General features: G+C 33.9%; 1 protein-coding gene across 1 annotated transcript in view; it reads right to left on the bottom strand.

The window, feature by feature from the left end:
- FAAH2 (fatty acid amide hydrolase 2) overlaps nt 1-23,131 on the bottom strand; it is a 265,152-nt gene that overhangs the window by 236,308 nt on the left and 5,713 nt on the right. The window contains exons 3-4 of the mRNA XM_008058911.2: nt 17,421-17,630; nt 15,461-15,580 (exon numbers count right to left, since the gene is read on the bottom strand). Coding sequence (XP_008057102.2) covers nt 15,461-15,580; nt 17,421-17,630 — 330 coding nt within the window. The remainder of the gene's footprint in view (nt 1-15,460; nt 15,581-17,420; nt 17,631-23,131) is intronic.

A 23,131-nucleotide genomic window follows, 5' to 3' on the forward strand; every position in this document is an offset into this window, starting at 1 on the left:
GTCTCTTTGCAGATGATATGATTGTGTACCTTGAAAACCCAAGAGAATCTGTCAAAAACCTCCTTACACTGATAAAGGCCTTTGGCAAAGTCTCAGGATATAAAATAAATGTACAAAAGACAATCGTATTTCTTTACACCAATAATAAACAAACCGAAACCCAAATAAAAAGCACAATTCCATTCACAGTGGCCACAAAAAAAAATGAAATACCTTTGCATCTTCCTAACCAGAGATGTGAAAGACCTTTACAATGAAAACTACAAAACTCTGCTGAAAGAAATCAAAGATGACACAAACAAGTGGGAAAATATCCCATGCTCATGGGTTGGAAGAATCAACATTGTTAAGATGTCCATCTTACCTAAGGCAATCTAAGATTCAATGCAATACCCATCAAATTACCAGCAAAGTTGTTCTCAGACCTAGAAAAAACAATACATGAATTCATATGGAAACACAAACGACCAAGAATAGCCAGAACAATCCTCAGCAAAAAAATAAAAAATAAAAAACAAAGCATGCAGTATCACATTATCAGACTTCAAACTTTACTATAAAGTTACAATCATCAAAGCAGCTTGGCACTGGTATAGGAACAGGCATATAGATCAATGGAACAGAACTGAGATTCCAGAAGCGAAAACTCAATTTCTCAACCAACTCATCTTCAACAAAGCCTCCACAACCTACACTGGGGAGAGGAAAACCTAATCAGTAAATGGTGCTGGGAAAACTGGCTGACCACATGCAGATGATTGAAACAGTACCCCTACCTATCCCCATACACAAAAATTAACTCCAAATGGATCAGAGACCCAAATGTAAAACCTGAATTCAAAAGAACCTTAGAAAATGAAGAACATACCCTCATGGAAATTGGAACTGGCATCCAATTCCTGAACAAAACACGAAACCCACAGGCCATAAGAGATAAGATAGACAAGTGGGACCTCATTAAACTGACAAGTTTCTGCAAAGCCAAAGAAACCATCAAGAGAGCAGGGAGACAGCCTACAGACTGGAAAAAAGTATTTGCCAACTCCAGGTCTGACAAAGGCTTAACAACTTGGATCTACAAGGAACTCAAACGTGCTGAAAAGAAAAAAACAAACAATCCCATTATTAAATGGGCAAAAGGTATGAACAGACACTTCACAAAGGAAGACATTCGAGCAACCAACAGACATATGAAGAAATGTTCAACCTCACCAATCATCAGGGATATGCAAATCAAAACCACACTGAGATACCACCTAACTCCAGTCAGAATGGCAATTATCAATACCTCAAAAAATAACCGTTGCTGGAGAGGGTGTGGCAAAAAGGGAACACTTCTACACTGTTGGTGGGAGTATAAACTAGTGCAACCTCTGTGGAAAGCAGTGTGGCGATTCCTAAAAGCTCTAAATATCAACCTCCCATATGACCCTGCAATCCCCCTACTGGGAATATTCCCTGAAGAACTCAAATCACTCTATAAAAAAGATACCTGCACACGAATGTTTATCGCAGCATTGTTCACAATAGCAAGAACCTGAAAGCAACCATGCTATCCATCAAAAGAGGACTGGATTTAAAAAAGTGGTACATATACACGATGGAATACTATGCAGCCATAAAAAGGAACAAAATCATGAATTTTGCAGCAACCTGTTTGGAACTAGAGTCTATAATACTGAGTGACCTCTCACAGAAACAAAGATCTGAGGATCACATGTTCTCACTCATATAGTGGACCTTGATCATCCAATGTATTACCATAAGAAAATGACTGACAGTGGTGGGAAACTATGGGGGGGGAAGGGGAAGGGAGATGGAATTAATGGTAGTAAACATCTGTCTGGGTATGGGGAGACACCTCTTATCAACAAGGGTGCCTGAACGAAGTATATTTGTATACCTAACCCTTAACTGTAACCCACAATATCATAATAAAAAATATTGATTATAAAAAAAGAAAATACCTTGAGACAAATGAAAATGAAAATACAATATATGTAAACGTATAATATGCAGCAAAAGCTATAACAGGGAAGTATATAGCAGTAAACTCATGTCAAAAAGAAGAAAGATTTCAAATAAGTCACCTAAGTCTACACTTCAAAGGCTAGGCAAAGAATACTACAAACCCAACATTATCAGAAGGCAATAACTATAAAAGTTAGAGCAGTGCTAAATAAAATAAATGCTAGAAAAATTCAAAATAAGAGTTAGGTTTTTTTAAGAAATTGACAAACATGTAGCTAGATTAACTAAGGAAAAAGAAGGTTCAAATAACTAAAATCAGAATATTTTAAAAGATTGTAAGAGAGTATAATTATGCATCAATAAATTAGATAACCTGAAGTAAATGTAGAAATTACCAAAAACACACAAGCTACCAAGACTACATCCTGAAGAAATAAAAAGTCTGAAAAAACCTATGACTAGTAAGAAAACTGAATCAGTAATTAAAAACCTAATGATAAAAGAAAGCCCCAAACCAGAAGACTTTGCAGGAGAATTCTATCAAATATTCAAATAAAAAATTGGATAGAACATTTTCAAGCTCATTTTACAAGGCCAGCATTAGCCCAACACCAAAACCAATTACAGATACTACATGAAAAGAAAACTATAGACCAATATTTCGGGTGAATATCAATGCAAATATCTTCAACAAAATACTAGTAAAATTGAACTCAATAGCACATTAGAAGGATCATACATTATGACCAAGTGAAATGTACTCCTGGTATGCAAGAATGGTCCAACATATGAACATCAATGTCATAAAATGAGAGGGAAACTCATATGATAATCTCACATAATGTAGAAAAATTATGTGAAATAATTCAAAACATTTTCATGACTTAAAAAAATCAACAAAATACAAATAGAATAAAATTACCTGAACATAATAAAGGCCATATATAAAAAGCCCAAAGCAAACATACTCAATAGTGAAAGACTGGGAAATTTTCATCTATGATCAAGTACAAAGAAAGAATGCCCACTCTTGCCATTTCCATTCAATACAGCACTAAAAGTTTTAGCTAGGGCAAAAATAAATAAAAGAAAACAAAAATTGAAAGGAAGACATTAAATTATCTCTGCAGTGCCATGGTCTTATATTTAGAAAACTCTGAAAAATTCCATCAAAAGAAATTGTCAGTGGTTACAAAATCAGCACACAAAAATCATTTGCATTTCTATACACTAATGATGAATGATCTGAAGAATGAAATTAAAAAGCATTACCATTCACAATAGCATAAAAAAGAGTAGACTACTTAGAAACAGATTTAAATGAGTAAAAATAGTTGCACGTTAACAACCACAAGCCATTGCTGAAAAAATTAAAGACATAATAAATGGAAAGACATATCATATTTATGAATTCCTCTTTACTCCTTAATGTTTTATTTTCATTAGTTGACAACTAATTGCTCACTTGAAGGGTAACTTTTACACTGATCCTCAACATAAGATAGATATTCTGTTGGCAAGGAGAAAAATAGACTAATTTCATGTTTCTGTTAAGCTCTTTTGAAAAAAATAATGCCAGGCCAATTGTAAATTTAAAAACAGAAACTTAAAAATATATATTTGTTATTGATTTTGTTTATTTAATTATATGTGGGGTACAAGTCAAGATTAGGTACATAGAGTAATGTATGTGCAGGTAAAGTTTGGCCTCCAAATGGTCCTCACTTCCCCTGGTTTAGAATAAGGTACCCTTTGTGTTGTTATGTGCCTCCTCTTCCTTCCTCCCCTGGCAATGTCTCATGACTGCCAATCTCTCCCTTGTGCTATTGTGGTTAATGTTCACGTCTCTCTTATAAGTGAGAACACGTGGTATTCGGTTCCTTGTTGCACACACGTTTATTGCTACACTATACGCAATAGCAAAAACATAGAACCAACCCCATTTGCCCATCAAAAGCAGACTGGATTAAGAAAATATCGTACACATTCAAGATGCAATATTACGCAGCCATAAAGAAGGACAAAATCATGGACTTCTCAACAAATTGGATGGAATTGGAGAAAAGCATTCTTAGTGACCTAGTACAGAAACATTTTTTTAAATGTTTGTTCTACCAACACAATTTTTAAATATTTAAAACTATGTCAAGATGTTAGTACCCATTTTTCAAAAATGAAGAATTTGAGACTCTGGAAGTATTTTTAAATGACTAAGTCACATAGTAAGAGGCCAGAATTAGAACCCAAATCTTACCTGAAAACTCATAGTGTCAAATTTTTTTAAAAGTATTCCATATAAATGTAATAGATATGCTTATTATATAATATTTGGTAAAGTTATAGGAAGGAATATAATTAACTCATGATCCTGATTCTTAGTAGTAGCCAGATCAACATTTTAGTACAATCTTTTTAGTAGGCACGTTTTAAAGTGAGCACATGGCACATCAAAATGGATGCATTAATGTTCTAAAAATTAACATCTGATTTTTTAAAGAATAAATAATATGGCTTTATAAAATTGCTCAAATGGCTTTTCTCACATTTTCCCCCCGAACAGCAATAAATAAATTTGCATTACAAAATGGAAAATACAATTTTCATAAATCATATTACCATCTGATTGTAAAAGAAAAGAAAACACATTATGAAAGATTTGGGAAATACAGAAATGCATAAAAAAGTTAAAGTTACCTAGAACCCCATTCGCCAAAAATAACCATAGTTAATGCTTTCATATATTCCCTTCATCTTTTCTATCAATTTTCTTCTTCCATAGCTAAGTTCATAATGTACAAGACTTTTAAGTATTGTTGAACAAAATGTTTACATAGATTACAACAAAGAGGAGGTGAGTAATAGAGTATTTTCAACTCAAATTATTTATTAAGTTTTATTTTTGTTACATATTTATGGGATGCATGTGTACTTTAATAACTTGAATAGGTGCATAGTTGTCAAAGCAGGGCTTTAAAGTATGCATCCCCAAAATAACATTCATTGTAACTATTAACCAATTTCTCACCATCCTGCCCCCTTTCACGCCTTTATTTTTTCAAATGCTCATTATCTATCTTTCTACTCTCTACATCCCTGTGAACACGTTTTTAACACCCACTTATGAGACATGCAATACTTATCTTTCTGTGCCATTCTGGAACTGAATGATTTAAGTTCAACGATATGGCTGAAAAAGACATGATTTTACTCATTGTATAGCAAAACAATTTTTTATTGTGTGTGTATATGCATATGTATGTGTGATACATATATCTATATATAACATTTTCTTTATCCATCCTCCATTGATGGATACAGGTTGATTCCATATCTTTGCTATTGTAAATAGTGTTGCAATAAACATACAAGTGTAGTTATCTTTTTGATATAATGATTTCTATTTTTTTAAGTAGGTATTCAGTACTGAAATTGCTGGATAATATTATAGTTCTATTCTTAGTTATGTGGGAAATTTCCATACTGTTCCCATACAGGCTGTACTAGTTGTCATTCCCACCAAAAGTGTAGAAGACTTTCCTTTTTCTCCATGTCCTCACCAATATTTGTTTTTTTGTGTGTGTGGTTTTAATAATATCCATTCAGACCAAGGGGCAAATAATAGCTCATCGTGGATTTAATTTGAATTTCCCTGATAGTCAGTAATGCTGAACATTTTTCATATACCAGTTGGCCACTTTTACAAAAATATATATTCATGTCCTTTGCTCAGTTTTTAAAGTTACTTTGTTGTTGTTGGGTTGTTTCAGTTCACTGTATATTCTGGATATTAGTTCCCAGTTGAATGAATAGTTTGCAAATATGTTCTCCCATTCAACAGGTTGTCTCTTTGTGCTCTTAATTATTTCTTTTGCTGTGCAAAAACATTTAAGCTTATTTAAGTCTCATTTGTCTATTTTCATTTTTGTTGCAAGTGCTTTTGAGGTCTTAGTAATAAATCCTTTGCCTAAATCAATGTCCAGAAGATTTTTTTCTAGATTTCTTCTGGTATTTTTATAAATTTAGAATTTCTGTTTAAATTTTAATCCATCATGAGTTGTTTTTTTCTACAGTGAAAGATATGGGTCTTCTTTATATGTCTATTCAATTTTTCTAGCACCATTCATTGAAAAGCAAGTCCCTTCCCCCAATGTATATTATTGTTGCATTTGTATAAAATAAATCAGTTGTCAATATATGGCTTTACTTGGGGGATGTAGTCTGTTCCACTGATCTACATGTTTGTCTTTTTTTAATTATAAAGATGTTGGGTACAATTCAGGGTTAGGTATACAAACATTGATTATGCAGATATCCTTGTTGATGAGGTATGTCCCTACTTCCCCTAGCAGTTCCCCTCAACTGCCAATCCCAACCCCTCTACCCTGACAGTTTCCCATTACTGCCATACACTTTCTTATACTATTAATGTCTGTCTTTAAACCAGTACCATGTTTTGTTTACTGTAGGTTTGTAATATGATTTGAAGTGAGGTAATGTGATGTTTTTAGATTTCTACTTTTTCTCAAGAATACTTTGATTGTCAGGCCTTTTTTGGCTCCATATGAAAGTTAGGATTTTTTTTTCTAATTTGTTAAAAATAACGTTGATATATTAAGAGATTGTATTGAATCTGTATATTGCTTGGGCACTATGGTAATGTTAATGATATCAAATGCACAAATATTCTTTCATTTATTTGTGTCATCAATTTATTTCATCCATGTTTGTAGTTTTCCTGTTAAAAAAAAATGTTCACTTCCTTGACTACTTTTATTGTAAGCAAAACATTTTTCCTGGGTATTGTATCTGTTTTGTACTTGTAAATAGATTGTCTTCTGGATTTCTTTCTCTGCTAGATTGTTACTGGTGTATAGAAATAATACTGATTTTTGTAATGAATTTGTTTATTGAAATTTTGCTGAATTCATTTATCAAATCTAAGAGTTTTTTTGTGAAACCTTTGTATTTTTTCTAGATACACAATCTCATCCTCAGTAGGCAGGGATAATTTGACTTCTTTTCCAAGTTGAATGTCTTTTTTAATTCTTTCTCTTACATGATTGCTTTAGCTATAACTTCCAGTACTACGCTGAACAGGAGTGGTGAAAGTCTGTATTCTCATCTTGTACCAGTTGTTAGAGAAAATCCTTTCAACAGTTCCCTATTCAGTATAATATTATAATATTACCTGTGGGTTTTTTTGTATATGGCTTCTACTATTTTGAGTTATGTTCTTTCTATGCTAATTTTCAAAATATTTGTATCATGAAGCCATGTTAAATATTATCAAATACCTTTTTTGCATCAATTGGATGGATCACATTTTTTTGGTCGTTGATTCTGTCAGCATAACGTATCACATTTATTAATTTGCATATATTGAAACATCCTTGCATACCTGGCATGCCATTTTATTATGGTGTGTTATCTATTTAATGTGCTGTTAAATTCAGCTTCCTAGTACTTTATTGAGAATGTTTACATCAACATTCATTAGAAATAGCGATCTGTAGTTTTCTCTTATTTTCTTGTGTGATTCTGGTATCAGAATGATGCTGGCCTCATTGAAAAAGTTTGAAATAATCCCTTCATCTTTGAGTTTTTGGATTAGTCTCAGTAGGATCAATACTATTTTTCCTTTGTACATGGGTTGAATTTGGATGTAAATACATGGAGTCCTAGGCTCTTTATAGGAGACATTTCATAGCTAATCCATTCTTGCTACTCATTATTGATCTGTTCAAGTTTTCTATTTCTTCTTGATTCAATCTTCATAGATTGTATTTTTCCTAAAATTTAATTATTTCCTGTAGGGTTTTTTTTAGCTTATAAATGTAGTAGTTCAGAGCAGTCACTGGCAATCCTTTTTATTTCTGTGTTATCTCATTTTTCATTTCTGATTTTATTTACTTGAGTGTTCTTCTTTTCTGGGTTAGACCATCAGCATTTGATTGGGAAATACTGTATTTCTCCTTCAGTTTTGAAGATTAATCTTTCTGGATAGTAATCTCAGCCAAAAGGATTCTCCCTCCCCCCAGCTCTATGAATAAATAATCCCATTCTCTTCTAGTCTTTAAAGCTTTTATTGAGAAGGCTAAGGTTGGTTTCATTCTTTTTAATAGAATACTAGATGCTTTTCTCATACTGTTTTTAGAATTGGCACTTTCACTTGGACTGTAGACAATTGTATTATAATATGCCGGGATGAAGACTTTTTGTGTTCTACTTGGGGATCACTGAGCATCTTATATATAAGCGTCCAAGTCTCTTTCTAAACATGTGATGTATTCATCTATTATTTTATTAAATATATATTCTATACTTTTTAATCTCTCTTTGCCTTCAGGGATATGAATGATTTATAAATTTTGTCACTTTAAGTTGTCTCTAATGTTTAAATACGTTGTTATTTTTTCTATTTTTTATTTTATTTTCCCAACACAATTATTTCAAAAGACCTCTCTTTAAAATCTGAATTTTGGCTGAGGTGAGTGGACTGCCTGAGCCCGCAGGTTCGAGACCCGCCTGGGCAACGTGGCAAGACGTCACCTCTACATAAATCAAAAAATTAGCCGGGTGTGGTAGCGCGCGCCTGTAGTTCCAGCTACTTGGAAAGCTGAGGTGGAAGGATCGCCAGAGTCCAGCAGGTTGAGGCTGCGGTGGCCAGGAGCGGCCACTGCACTCCAGTCTGGGTGACAGAGTGAGACTCCAACTCACAAAAAAAAATTAATTAATTTAATTAAATCTGAATTTTTTATTCTATTTGGTGTAGTCTATTCTTAAATTCCTTGAGTGTATTTTGTATTTCCTTAAATTGATTCTTTAGTTCCAGAATGTATGGTGGAAAGGAAGTTGTATTTATCTTTTTGGAAAATTTCTCATTCATTTCTTGAATTGTTTATGAGTTATTTGTATTGGGTTGCAAATAGCTTTTGCATTTCATGCAGCTTCTTTAAAACCACTATTTTGAATTTTTATCTGTGATTTCAATTTTCTTTTGGTTTAATTCTATTGCTGGATAGTTAGTATGTTCCTTTAGGGTGTCACATTTCCTTGCTATTTTATCCTTTCTGTTTTTGTAGTTGATATCTACACATGAGATATAACAGTAACTTCTTTCTATTTTTAAATTTACTTTCATTAGGGAATTTTTTTTTAAGTTGTATCTATAATGTTAGTTTTTATAGACTTTTGACTTTGCTTCTACAGAATATTTTTGTTCTTCTAAGTGGATATGGCATTACTGAAATGCCTCTAGTCAGCTATCTTGGAAAAAAAATAATGTTTTTTTTGTTGTTTTTTTTTTTGAGTTGGAGTCTCACTCTGTCACCCAGACTGGAGTGCAATGGCCGCTCCCAGCCACCGCAGCCTCGACCTGCTGGGCTCTGGCGATCCTTCCATCTCAGCCTTCCAAGTAGCTGGAATTACAGGCATGCGCTACCACGCCCGGCTGATTTTTTGATTTATTGTAGAGATGAGGTCTCGCTGCCCAGGCAGGTCTCGAACCCGCAGGCTCAGGCAATTCACTCACCTCAGCCTCCCAAAGGCACGGGATTACAGGCTGAGCCACCAAGCCCGGCAATAATGAGTTTTAAAGAGGCATAAAATACTCACCCAAGTTCCCTGTCTATTCAAAAGGCCACCAAAATACCTGTATGTCTTAAAGCCTGTGCAAAATTTCTCCTGTGGTAAATCCTGACATAGATAACCATTTTTGAATCCAGGTGATCTTAAACATTTATATGAGAATATTCCATGCATGAAACTTTCAAAACCAGATTAAAGCTCCTCAAGAAGAAGAAAGATAAATGCCATAGCCTGATTTGTTTCTAGTATCTTATGATGAAAAATACATAATGTATCTTAATCATGTTACATATTTAAATTTACATAAGTATAGCACTAAAATAAAGCATGACTAATAATGACTTAGGGACAAGGTAAATTGTGTATTAACCTTGATCTTATATTAATAAAATTCCAAAGAATTTATTACCAAAACTAAAAAATCCTTCAGTTTTACAAGAAGTAATAAACCTTTACAACAGTTGTTAAGAATATACGGCAATGTAAGTTTACACACATTACTGATGGCAAAGAGGAAGAGCAAAAAGAACTCTAGTTGAAATATTATGTTAATGCAGCTTTCTCTTTATTTAAATACTCATGACACACTGAATGAAAACATCATATGGGAAATTCAAAACACCTTGCTTAAAAATATTTCATACTCAAAAACTATCTATGAGAGTCCTCAGTTTGTAGCAACATTAAAAGTGATCTTTTCATTGGTACTGTATCATTTTGCAATTGTATCCCCACCTGGGGACTCAACTCAAATCCACTGTTGTCAGGGCTTTCTATAACCCCAAAGATCCACCATTCATTTCCTACTTTTTTTTTTTTAACTGATGAAGTGTTTTCTCTGGTCATTCACTACAACTCACAATTATTTAAATTTGTTAAAACTTCTTGTGTCAGACAGTATTTTTACCCAGATTTGAAACCATAAACTGACAAATCTTGAGGTTAAAATATTTGTATCCTCTAGGAATGCCCAATTATGTCAAACATCTCTGCAATTCATCAGCTTCTATTTGCCCACCCTGTCCAGCTACAACAACAAAGTAACCATACAGTAGATTTTCAGTTGTTCTGAGAAATGCAGGCTCTCTAGAATCCCTACCATTCTCACCTGGATAGTACCTATCAAGGATACCAGTGTGTTTGAAGTACATCATTGTGCATACTGGCTGCTGTCACCCTGTGCACCAGGTCTCCCTGCTGTCCCCATGGGTTCTTAATATTGATAAGGTGATAATAATATTTAAAACAATCTACCAATTCAATGAAATTTCAACAAAAATCCCAATGACTTATGTTTCTTCAGAAATAGAAAACCATATCTTAAAATTCATATGTAATCTTGATATCTCCAAATGGCCCAAACAAAATTGAAAAATATGAACAAAGTTGAAAGATTCAAACTTCTTGATTTCAAGATTTACTACAAAGCCATACAAATCAAAACAGTGTGGCAGCAGCAATTAAGGCAGTTTTATATAACAATTGAATAGATTACAGATAACAGAAATAAACTTTGCATATAAGGTCAATTGACTTTTATTTTATTATTTTATTTTATTTTAAATGTGAGAAGAGTGCCAAGACCATTAAATATGTAAAGAACAGTCTTTTCAAAAAATCTTGGAGAAACTGGATATTCACATTTAAATATTGAAGTCTGAGTCACTTTATACCATATACAAAATTGATCTCAAAATGAATCAAAAGTATATCAAAAGAATTAAAACTATAAACACCTAGAAGAAAACATAGGGAAAAACATCTTCATGACATTATATGTGGCCATTATTTTGGGGTTATGACACCAAAAGCACTGGGAAAAAAACCAGATAAAATATACTCCTTCAAAACTAAAAAAATTTATGTACCAAAGGTCATCACCAAGAGAGTGAAAAGACAACCATAGAAGGCGAGAAATATTTACAAAGCATACATCTTATAAGGGACTAATATTCAATATAGATAACAACTCCTAAAACTCAACAACAATTAAAGAAATACATTTCAAATTGGGAAGAGGACATGCATAGACATTTCTCTGAAGAGGATATAAAGAAGGTCAATGAGCACATAAAAAGAAGCTTAACATTATTAGTCATCAGGAAAAGGTAAATCAATACCACAGTGAAATACTGCTTTTTACCCATTGGGAGGGTTATAATAACAAATGCAAAATAACTATTGTTGATGAGGATACAGAAAAATTGGAATTCTATTCTTTTTCCAGTGAAAATATAAATGTTTTCAGCCACTGAGAAAAACATTTGGGTAATTTCTCAGTAAGCTAAACATAATATCATGATATAACTTAATCATTCCAGTATTGGCCATATAACCAGATGAACTGAAATCAAATCTTTTTTAAAAATAGTATACAAATATTTATAGTAGCAGTATTTACAGTAATCAAAAATGACCGCGGGTTCAAGACCCGCCTGGACAGCAAGACCTCATCTCTACAATAAATCAAAAAATCAGCCAGGCATGGTAGCACCTGCCTGTAACTCTAGCTACTTGGAAGGCTGAGGTGGAAGGATCGCCGGAGCCCAGCAGGTCGAGCTGCGGTGGCCAGGAACGGCCACTGCACTTCAGTCTGGGTGACAGAGTGAGACTCCAACTCAAAAAAATAAAGGGGAAAAAAAAGTTTGTCAATTAATGTGTAGATCAACAAAATGTGGTACTACTGGGTATTTATCCTCCCAAAAGAAATTATTTTATTAAGATGATACCTACACTCATGTTTATCATAGTACTTTTCACAATAGCAAAGTCATAGAATCAACCTGAATGTCTATCATTGGTAGACTGGATTAAAAAAATGTGGTACATACACACCATGGAATACTACAGAGTCATAAGAAAGAATAAAAATCATGTCTTCTGCAGAAAGATGGATGCATCAGAAGGTCATTATCCTAAGTGAATTAACACACAAACAAAAAATCAAATACTAAACATTCTCACTTATAAGTGAGAGCTAAACAATGAGTATACAGAAAAATAAAGATGAAAACAATAAACATTGGGAATTTCAAAAACAGAGATGCTAGGAGGAAGGTGAGATTTGAAAAATTACCTACTGGGTACCATGTTCACTATTTGGAGGATGGGCTAAAAATACAAAAAATTGATAATAATAAAATAAAATGTGGCAAATCCATACCATGTAATAGTATTCAGCCATAAAGGTGAATAAAGCACTGATACATGTTATAACATACATGATTCCTAAAAATATTATGTTACATAAAAGAATACAGACACAAAAGACAAAGCATGCATATTGTTTCATTTCATTTATATGCAATACCCAGGCTTGGTAAATTCATAGAAAGATTAGTGGTTTCCAGGGGCTACGGAAAATAGGGAATTAGAAATGATTACTTAATTGGCGAATGTGTGAGGAGACTTCAATTTTCATACACTGCTGTTGGGAACATAAAATGGCAAGGCCCACTTGCAAAACAGTTTAGTAGTTTCTTAAAATGTAGAAACAAACACACAATCAAAAACAAAACCCTACTATATGATCCAGTCATAAAACTTACAGGTTAATGTATGCCCAAAGACTTGTATATGAATGTATACCCAAAGACTTGTATTTGAATGCTCACAGTTACACTATTTATACTAGCCAAAAAGAATTAAAGAGTGGAGATGACCCAAATGTCCATCAGCAGATGAACGGATAAACAAACTGGGTTGCAGCTACACAATGGAGTACAATTTAATAGAAATAAATCAATACAACAGAGATGAATCTTAATGGCATTATGCTGAATTTCAAAATACCATTTATTTAAAAAGGGGCAGCACAAAGTGTATAATTCCATTTATAAAAGCTCTAGAAAATGCAAACTTATGCATAGTGACAGAATGCAGATCAGTATTATCATGTGGATATGACAGCAGTAGGGGGAAACCGTAATTTTAAAGGGCCATAAATAGACTTTTGGGGGTAATGTATATGTTTATTATCATGATTTTGATAATGGTTTTATGGATGCACATATATGTCAAAACTTATCAAATTATATACTTTAAATACGTACTGTTTATTTTATGTCAATTATACTTCAAGAAGTTAAAAAATTAACCTAATATGTAACTGTGACATCATAGCTGTATATTTAAAATGAAGAAAGTAGAATAAAAATAAGAAGTTTTGAGTACAGAATTAAATGCCTTTGAATTGTGTTATTACACTGAACACATGGTAGTTTGAGTGACATGCAAGACATTCATTCCTCTTTAACATAATAGTTTTTTTTCTGAATGATAATTCCCCTTGCACATAAAAGTGCAGTGAAAGGAATTTTCAATCATTACTTATGAAAACATAAATCAGTCTGGCCTTTGTGAATAACAGTGGAGCAAAATGCATTAAGAGGCTTTAGTTATTCAATTTATGAGAGGTTATATCACAAAAATAGCAAGAAATATAAAATATCTTTTAAAATATTCATGTGTGCTGGGCTCAGTGGCTCAGCCTGTAATCCCACGCCTTTGGGAGGCTGAGGTGAGTGGATTGCCTGAGTCCGTGGGTTCGAGACCCACCTGGGCAGTGAGACCTCATCTCTACAATAAATCAAAAAATCAGCCAGGCGTGGTAGCGCATGCCTGTAATTCCGGCTATTCAGAAGGCTGAGGCGGAAGGATCACTGGAGCCCAGCAGGCAAGGCTGTGGTGGCCAGGAGCAGCCACTGCACTCCAGTCTGGGCGACCAAGTGAGACTCCAACTCAAAAAAATAAAACAAAAATAAAATAAATAAAATAAAATATTCATGTGTATTTACTCTAATTCCATTACTGGTAATTCATCCTCAGGTTATGTTTATGAGATGTATAGCAATAACAAACAAATAATAGGACTGCAACATTAATGTAATAATAAAATTTTAGAACCATCACAAATATCCTACAACAGAGGATTAGTAGGCTAAATTGTGAGGCATCCAGGTAATAAATATACACTCACTAAAATAGTACTTGCAATTCATTTTAGTGACATAGAAAAATACTGGTATAAAGTTTAGTGGGTAGAAAAAGAGGCTATAAGCCATTAGGCACAGTATAATTTTAATTTTAAATTCAAGATAAAATGTTTGGGGGTGAGTGTGCATGTGTATGCATGCATGTGTATTCTTATGCGTGGGAAGGAGATAGAGAGAGAGAGAGAGAATGTTAGTATCTTTCTGTGTCTGTGTCTGTTTGTGTGTTATGTGGGTTGTATCTGTATATAAAAACCCACAGTGCCTGGTACATGGGTTACAAGGGCACAGCATAGAACTCATAAATAAATTTTGGCAAGTGGAATTAGGAATAATATTTATTTTCTTCTTTATGTTTCTTATTTTCCAAATTGCCAACATTGAGCATGCATTGTTTTAACAAACAAAACAAAAACCTAATAAAGGTTAATAATTGTAGTCTTCAGATTACATAAATTTTTCCTGTCCAATGTTTTTCAAATTGTGTTTCATTACTTTTTAAGTAAGCAGAAATCAGATTTAACTGATGAGTCAGTTTAATATAGTGGATAGATGACAGCCTCTGGTAATCAAAGTGGGTGTGAATCCGAGCACTACTATTTACTTGTTTAACTATGTAATTAGGGAAAGTTTACATAATCTTTCAGAGATTTGAATTTGTCATTTGTAAAATGAGAATATGGTTACTGAAATGGTTACTATGGGTATTAAATGAAATAAATTATGTAAGTCACCTTGCACAGTTTTTGAGCACCAAATCCAGAGTTGGTGCTCAAAATAGATAGCAATTTTAATTTAAGAACATTCAGAAATCATCATCATCATCATCATAAGCAAGATTATCCTGCTAGGGTTATGCATCGCTCTGAAACATAAAGGTAAAAACACCCTGCCCATCATATTAACATTACCTGGAGTAGGTTTGTGTCCAAATATGCCATTGAAGAAAGCAGGCATTCGAATGCTGCCACCAATATCAGAGCCCACACCAATTACTGAGCAGGCAGCTGCCAGTGTGCAGCCCTCACCACCTATAGGAAGCACAAGATACTCCTTTCAAATAAATAAATTGTCTAGGTTACTGGTTTAATGGAATATCTTTTCCCATCTTTTCACGTTGTATCTTTAGATTAAACTGCCTCTTATAGACAACATATATTTAGGTCATGATTTTAATACATTCTTCCAATCTATATATTTTAGGACTATTAATCCATTTACATTCAAAGGAATTACTGATAAAGTCTTATCTAAAAAGTTTCTTTCCCCCCCCCCCCGGGGGGGGGTGTTTGTGTGAACTTTTCAATTACCATATAAAGGAGTGTTTTGCAAGTCTTAATATCCCAAATAGTCTCACCCCAGATTTTCATCAGGTACTTAAATGTTCTATTGTACTTCCAGATACATAATGTCTTTTTCCAGGAGTCTGAAGAGCGGCGTATGCCTGAAACTTTCATAAACAATATCCACTCTTCCCTGCGACATTTCCCAATATGAGATCCAAGCTATACTCCCTTTCTCCCTATAAGCTCTGAGTTAGGCAAATCAGAGACCAGTCCCTTAGGCAGCTCCCAGACAGGCCAGAACATTGTAAATAAGTTATGCCCTGCTCCCTTTTTTAAAAGAAGGGAATTGGAAATTGGGTTGTTGCTTCCTCCCTATACTGTACTGTGCCAAGCAAGGGGGAGGGGTGAGTCCAGGGTGAGAAAATTTCTGTGAAATGTTGTACAATTTTGAACATGGCATTTTCTTGACTGTGTGTTTGATGGGTGACTGCAGGCGTTTGACTGTGTCCCAGAACTCCTATATGTACTGTTTATTTTATATCAATTATACTTCAAGAATTTAAAAAATAAATGTAATCTGTAACTGTGACATCATAGTTGTATATTTAAAATGAAGAATGTAGAATAATAATTTTAAAATATGTAGTACAGTTTTGGAAGTTTCTATTGATATTTCTTTCATATCACTGATTAATTCCTTGGTTAAAAATAATATTCATATATCATACTGCCCACATTTGTCTGCCCCTTCCAGTTTTCACTATCTGAATAAATTCCTGCACCATCCCTCAAGTCAGAAGCACTGGAGTTATTTTTTACTTGTATTTTACCCTCATCTCTACAGCCACACATCCAATTTATCAGTAAGTCATGTTAAAGTCTATTTTTAAAATGTCTTTAATACCATCTACTTTTTTTCATCTCCACAAGCACTAGCCGAAACAAGTATCATTTGTCTCCTGGATTACTAAAAAAGACTCTTAATTTCTCTTTTTGCCTCTCCTTTTGCTTCTCTATATAATCTGGCCTGCACCAACCTTTCTGATTTCATCTTTAACTCCTCTCTGTCTTATACACTACACTGATTTACTTTTTGTTTACTGAACACATTAAACATGGTCTCACTTTGTGTTTTACCTAGAATTCTCTCTGTTCCACCTACTTCCACTCCCAGTGAGTGATAGTTCTCTGATTCACTGGGTTTCATTGTAAATATCACCTCCTCAGAGAAGATTTTTATGGCCACATCTGCTATATTCCTGCATTAGCATTCCTGGCACACAGTTACCAGGGCTCAATGTTCTTACATTATTTGTCTTCATAAGAAGTAGGCCTTAAACTAAACCAAATTTAGTAATACATATCCTCCCCTCTCTCTGGCGCTCTTCCTCTCTCTCTTGCTACACACACACACACACACACAGTAGAAACAAGAATATGTGTTCATTGTCAACAATGCTCTCCAACAGACTTTAACACATTCTGACTCACCATAAACTGCTGATTATTGCTTTCTCAGAGGTTTGTGCAATAGTAGTTCTACCCTCCTTCTTACAGAAATTCCCTACTAAAATGTACAACTCACCAGAACTTCCACCTACAATATGACGTAAATCATATGGGTTGTTGGATCGTCCATAAATCTTGTTACTGGATTCATACCACATGCACAATTCACTACAGTTGGTTATGCCAAGGGGAATGGCACCAGCTTCCTTCAGAAATGCTACCACGGTGGCATCTGTTTTGGAAATGGCATAACGACGGTTCATGAGTCCAGAAGAATTTGGCATTCCTATATGAGTCACAGAAAAGCAATTTAGAATAAAAGTTAAATAAAAAGAATAACTATTTATTGAGCACATATAAAATGAACCAACCAAACTAAGTTGTACTAAGTAACTTGCTTAAGTTCTAAGAGGAGGCATGACTTATTAAAAGGTGCACAATCTTCAGAGTCAGAATTGAGTCCAAATTCCAACTTTACCTAAATGATTCTTCAAACTGTAGGCAAGTCACTTAACTTTTCGGAAGTTCAATTTTTTAAGAGGATTAAATGGGAGAATAAATGTAAAGCGTCAATACATATTAAATAAATAGAAGATATTATTACTAATTTTCCTGTCCAACAACCCAAATGGGTAAATACTTTTATTAACCAATCTTAGAAATAAATAGGTTTAGAGAAGCAAAAACACTAAACCAAGGTCATGCAGAAACATGAGGGGCCAAGAAATAATCCAGGAATATATAAAATTTGGTATAAAATAGAGGTGACAATTAGATCAGTAAGAAAAGAATGACTTATTAATAGTACTAAAGAAACTACTTATTAATATAGAGAAATACATATCACTAAATCATATTATACAATCAGTATATGTATAGACTAAACACGTAAATATGGAAAATAAAGTTTTAAAAATACTAAAATAAAATATATGCAAATATTTTATAGCCACAAGTTTGGAAAATACTTTTTAAATAGAACATAAAAGCAGAAAGTATAAAATATAAGATTTATTCATTCAAAATATTAGCTACTTCTATTAAACCAAATAAGGCATAAATAATGTTAGAAATATCAAAATATTTAAAAAATCATAAATCAAAAAATTGGGAGAAGTTAGTTGCACCATAAACATTAAAGGATTAGTATCAAAAATACATAAACATATAGGTCAATAATAAAAATACGAACATGCTGATACAAACTTAGGCAAAGAAAATTAAGAGTTTTACAGACAAAAATCCTGAAAGGCCAAAAAGTATATTAAAATATACTTAATCTAAAAAATAATTGAGGAAATTACAAATTAAAACAATGACAAGACACCATTTCTCACCTGTTGTGCTGACAAAACAACTAAATTCTACCAAATCTGAATATCAGCAAAACCAGAGAACTGTAACTGGTCTTACACTTCCAGTAGAATGTAAACTAAGATACTATAGCAAGCAATGCCAAAATATCTGGTAAAGTAGAAGATATTCCATTCCATATGAATCAGCAATACCACTCTTATAATATACCCAGCAGAAACTCTCATATGTGTCACTTTCTGTGAAAAGACCCTGTTGTGGCAGTGATATCTCTGTACTCTTTCCTGGGCATATACCCTGACCAGAGGCACACCTGCTACCCTGGAAAAGGAGCTTGAGCCACCGCTACCAGCCACTCCTACCATCTACTGCAAATAACTTATTACAGTGGCATATTATTCACTCTTTGCTAAGACATATTTAATACACCTGCTCACCTGGATTAGAAACCGAGCCACATGTCCTTCCTTGGTAAGAGTTCTTGGTGCAGTTGCCTCTTTCTGCTCTACAGCTGGACATATACTTAGGTATTGGAAGCACTCGCTCTACTCCTGTGCAAAGAACTTGGGGCAGCAGAGGTTCCATGACACCACCAAACCTAAGCACACCTCTGGGCACTAGGCAGCTGCACACCAGATCCTGCCTCAGAGCAGGTGCTTGTGACTGCTCTCAGTGGACCTGTAGGTGGGCATGCCTGGTTCATTTCAGCACATTCTGGTTCTACTCCACCACCAACTTTGGGGCTGAAAAGGGATCTCATACTCCACAAATCACACTCCACAAATCACCTCATTGCCTGAGGTAAAAGAGAGATTCTCTCAGTAAACAAGGATTAAGTAAATATCCAACCACATTGTCAGTAGCCAACTCTTACCCATAATTGCAACCAGCTGGCCTGGAGGTTAAAAGATGCAACAAAATAAGAAACCTGCCGACACCACCACACACCAGTGAGAAACAAGTTAATTTTCCCGAGACATCCACCACCCCAGTCCCACAGGGGAAAGTAAGTAGACTCGCATCTTCAGTACATTTTCAATACAACCAGTACTCAGGAAACCAACAGACAAAAATTATCTATATCCAAGAAACTTATATAGGTTTGTCACCACTAAAAGTACACAGAATCACCAGGTGAAGTGGGGACCAAAGGGAAGCCCAAACTTTATCTGTACTATGACCATTTATCTACCTAATCCTGTATTGTACCCCACACCTTTAAGATAAAATAAAAAAATAAAAATAATTGTTAGAACATTAATAATGAGACCTAAGAATTTCAGAGCTGAATTAATGCAACCTCAATGACCTGAGGAGGAAGACATCCTAGACTAAGGTTCTTTCCGCTGGTTTCTGAGTCTTGATGAAACTAAGCACATTGCATGCAGTATTCAGAGTATAAAGAATTTGAACTTTGTTTTCTTTATATTTACACAATAAAAGGACAAAGATATTTGACATTTAAACTTTAAATTTTCCTTTGAAATGTAATAATGGTATAATAATGGTAGAGAAAACATACTCTATTCATTTTTGAACAGTCATACTTTCGGTAATGAATTTGTGGAAGATATTTATGTTGTTAATTGAGCTCATGGAATAATAAAGTGAATTCTCATGGACAACACTAAGTATCATAGTATGTGACAGGAAATAATAAAGAAAATGACATATGACTTATGATGGGTTCATCTTGGATCTGGAGATAATGTACTTCTTTTCTGACCCATTTCAGAGTTTTCTAAAATAATTTTGAGCACAACATTATTTTACAATGTGTTAGGTATCCTGTATTGAATATTTAAGAGTAACAGATGCTTCATTTAAGTTTTATAAAAAGATAGCATAATGTCAAGTTCAAAATACTAAAAATCAGTTATCTAGCTGTCAAATTCTTAAAGCAATTAAAGGTTGCATAGTTGCTAGTAAGCATGACTCTAAGTCAGTCACTTGACAAACAAGAACTGAGGATTGGATTATCTGCAATTAAATGAAAAAGATTATCATAAAACTCAATCTTTCCTGAAATTACTATTTAGTATTTAGTGTTTCTTATCAAAATATTCCATTACCATATTCTCCTTTATATGCTTCTGGTCACCAGCAAAATAAGCTATCTTTAAATCATCTGCAGTCTTCTTTTCCTTCTTTGGAGAAGCTTCATGAAATGTAACAGTAATGAAAACATTACCCAAGATAAACTATTTATGCTTTTACACTCAAGAGGAGGTGAACCATATGCTAATCTATATGTGGAATTGTGGGAAGACACTGAAGAACATGGAGATGTGTGAAATAGAAGAAAAGACAATTATTCTTGAAACATTATCAAGAATATGTTAAAAGATATACTTGGAGAGACATAGTTTTTTGGGGGGTTTTTTCTGGTAGCAAGGAAAATCTGCACCTAGCTCAGTGGGAACATGCTATTTTCTCTCTAGAAGCATAATAATATCCACATAGTGACTAGGCTGAAGACTCAGCAGCCAACAGTTACTTCTGCATTTGGATGTGCCTTACAAGCTGTCATACGTGTGTGTGTGTGTGTGTGTGTGTGTGTGTGTGTGTGTGTGTGTGTGTGTGTGTATTCCCTTCTTTGTAATAAGAGCAAGTATAGTTTCCCTTTGTAACCACCAGAGTGGTAAAGTATCCTCACTGTGTGCATGCTCAGTAGGCTATCATTAGAGATGCAAAATGTCTGCCCGTTCACTGCTCACTGAAAAAATTCTTCAGGTATTGATATGTCCTTTCTTTTTCTTTCTTTTTCTGTACATCTGGATGTTGTCTATTTGGTGGAAAAATAACAACATTGCTATAGTGATACAATTAAATTTAATCTGTGCCACAGATATCCTTATTCTTCTGTCACTTTAATAAAAACATGCATCTGTAACCTATTTCTTCAAAAGAGGATTTGAGGTAGCAAATATTTAAGATTTCTATGTGAAACTCTCTACTACATGATAAAGTTAATGAAGATGTAGGAATGTATATTTTGGAGGCCCAAACTTCACCTGCACATAGACTACTTATGTGCCTAATCCGGACATGTATCTCACATCTCTATAACAAAATTAAGATATAAAAATAAAAACTAAAGTGATTTACCCCCCCCCCAAAAAAAGGAAGTAGGCAGAATCAAAGCCAAAGGAACCTACACAATATATATTCTAGGCACCTCCTCAGGGGGCCTGGTACCAACCTTACTGAAATTCTTCCCAAAAAAAAATCAAGGAAAAATGACTCCTCCCTAGCTCGTTCTATAAAACCAGTATCACCCTGATACCAAAATCAGGCAAGGAAACAACCACAACTACAGGTGACTCTCTCTGATGAATATGGGTGCAAAAGTCCAAATCCAACAGCATATCAAACCTAATCCATCACAATCAAGTGGGTTTTATTCCAGGGATACAAGGATGATTCAATATTGACAAAGCAATAAATGTGATTCATGTATACATAATTAAAAACAAAAACCATATAATCATCTCAATAGAAAAGGCATATGATAAATACAATACCACTTCATGATCAAAACCTTCAATAAACTAGGCATTGAAGGAATATATCTCAAAATAATACGAGCCATCTATGAGAAACCCACAATCAACACCATACTTAATGGAAAAAAGTTGAAAACATTGCCCCTTAGAACTGAAAAAAGACAAGAATGTCAATTCTCACCACTCCTATTCAACAGAGAGTCTTAGAGCAATCAGGAAAGAGAAAAGAATAAAGGCATCCAAATTGGCAAAGAGGAAGTCAAACTATTTGTGTTTACTGATAACATGATTGTATACCTAGAAGATTGGAAAGACTTCTCCAAGGGACTCCTACAATTTCAGTAAACAATTTTATAAACAATTTCAGTAGTTTCAGGATACAAAATTAAGGTACAATAATCAGTGACATTTCTACACATCAATAACACTCAAGCTGAAAACAAATCAAGAGCCCAATCCCATTTACAATAACCACAAAAACTCTAAGAATACATTTAACCAAGAAAGCAAAAGATTATACAAAACACTGAGAACTACAAAACACTGAGGAAAGAAATCATAGATGAAACAAACAAATGGAAGAATACCCCATGCTCATGGATCAAAAGAATCAATATTGTTATAATGACCCTTCTGCCCATAGTATTCTAATAATCCAATGCAATTTCTACTGAATTACTAATGTCAGTCTTTAAAGAATTATTTAAAGCAACTGTAAAATTCATTGGAATAAAAAACAAACCTGAATAGTAAAAAAAATAAAAAACAAATAGAAAAAGCTGGAGGTATCACATTTTTCTGATTCCAAACTTTGATACAAGCTATAGTAACCATAACAGCATAGCATAAATATAAAAATAGACACATAGATCAATGGAACATAATAGAGAACCCATATAATAAAGCCACATGCCTAAAACCAACTGATCTTTCACAAAGTCAACAAAATATACACTGAAACAAGAAC

The sequence above is a fragment of the Carlito syrichta genome, unplaced genomic scaffold (assembly GCF_000164805.1).
Source record: "Carlito syrichta isolate Samal-C Ts95f unplaced genomic scaffold, Tarsius_syrichta-2.0.1 Scaffold303647, whole genome shotgun sequence".
Lineage (NCBI taxonomy): Eukaryota > Metazoa > Chordata > Mammalia > Primates > Tarsiidae > Carlito > Carlito syrichta.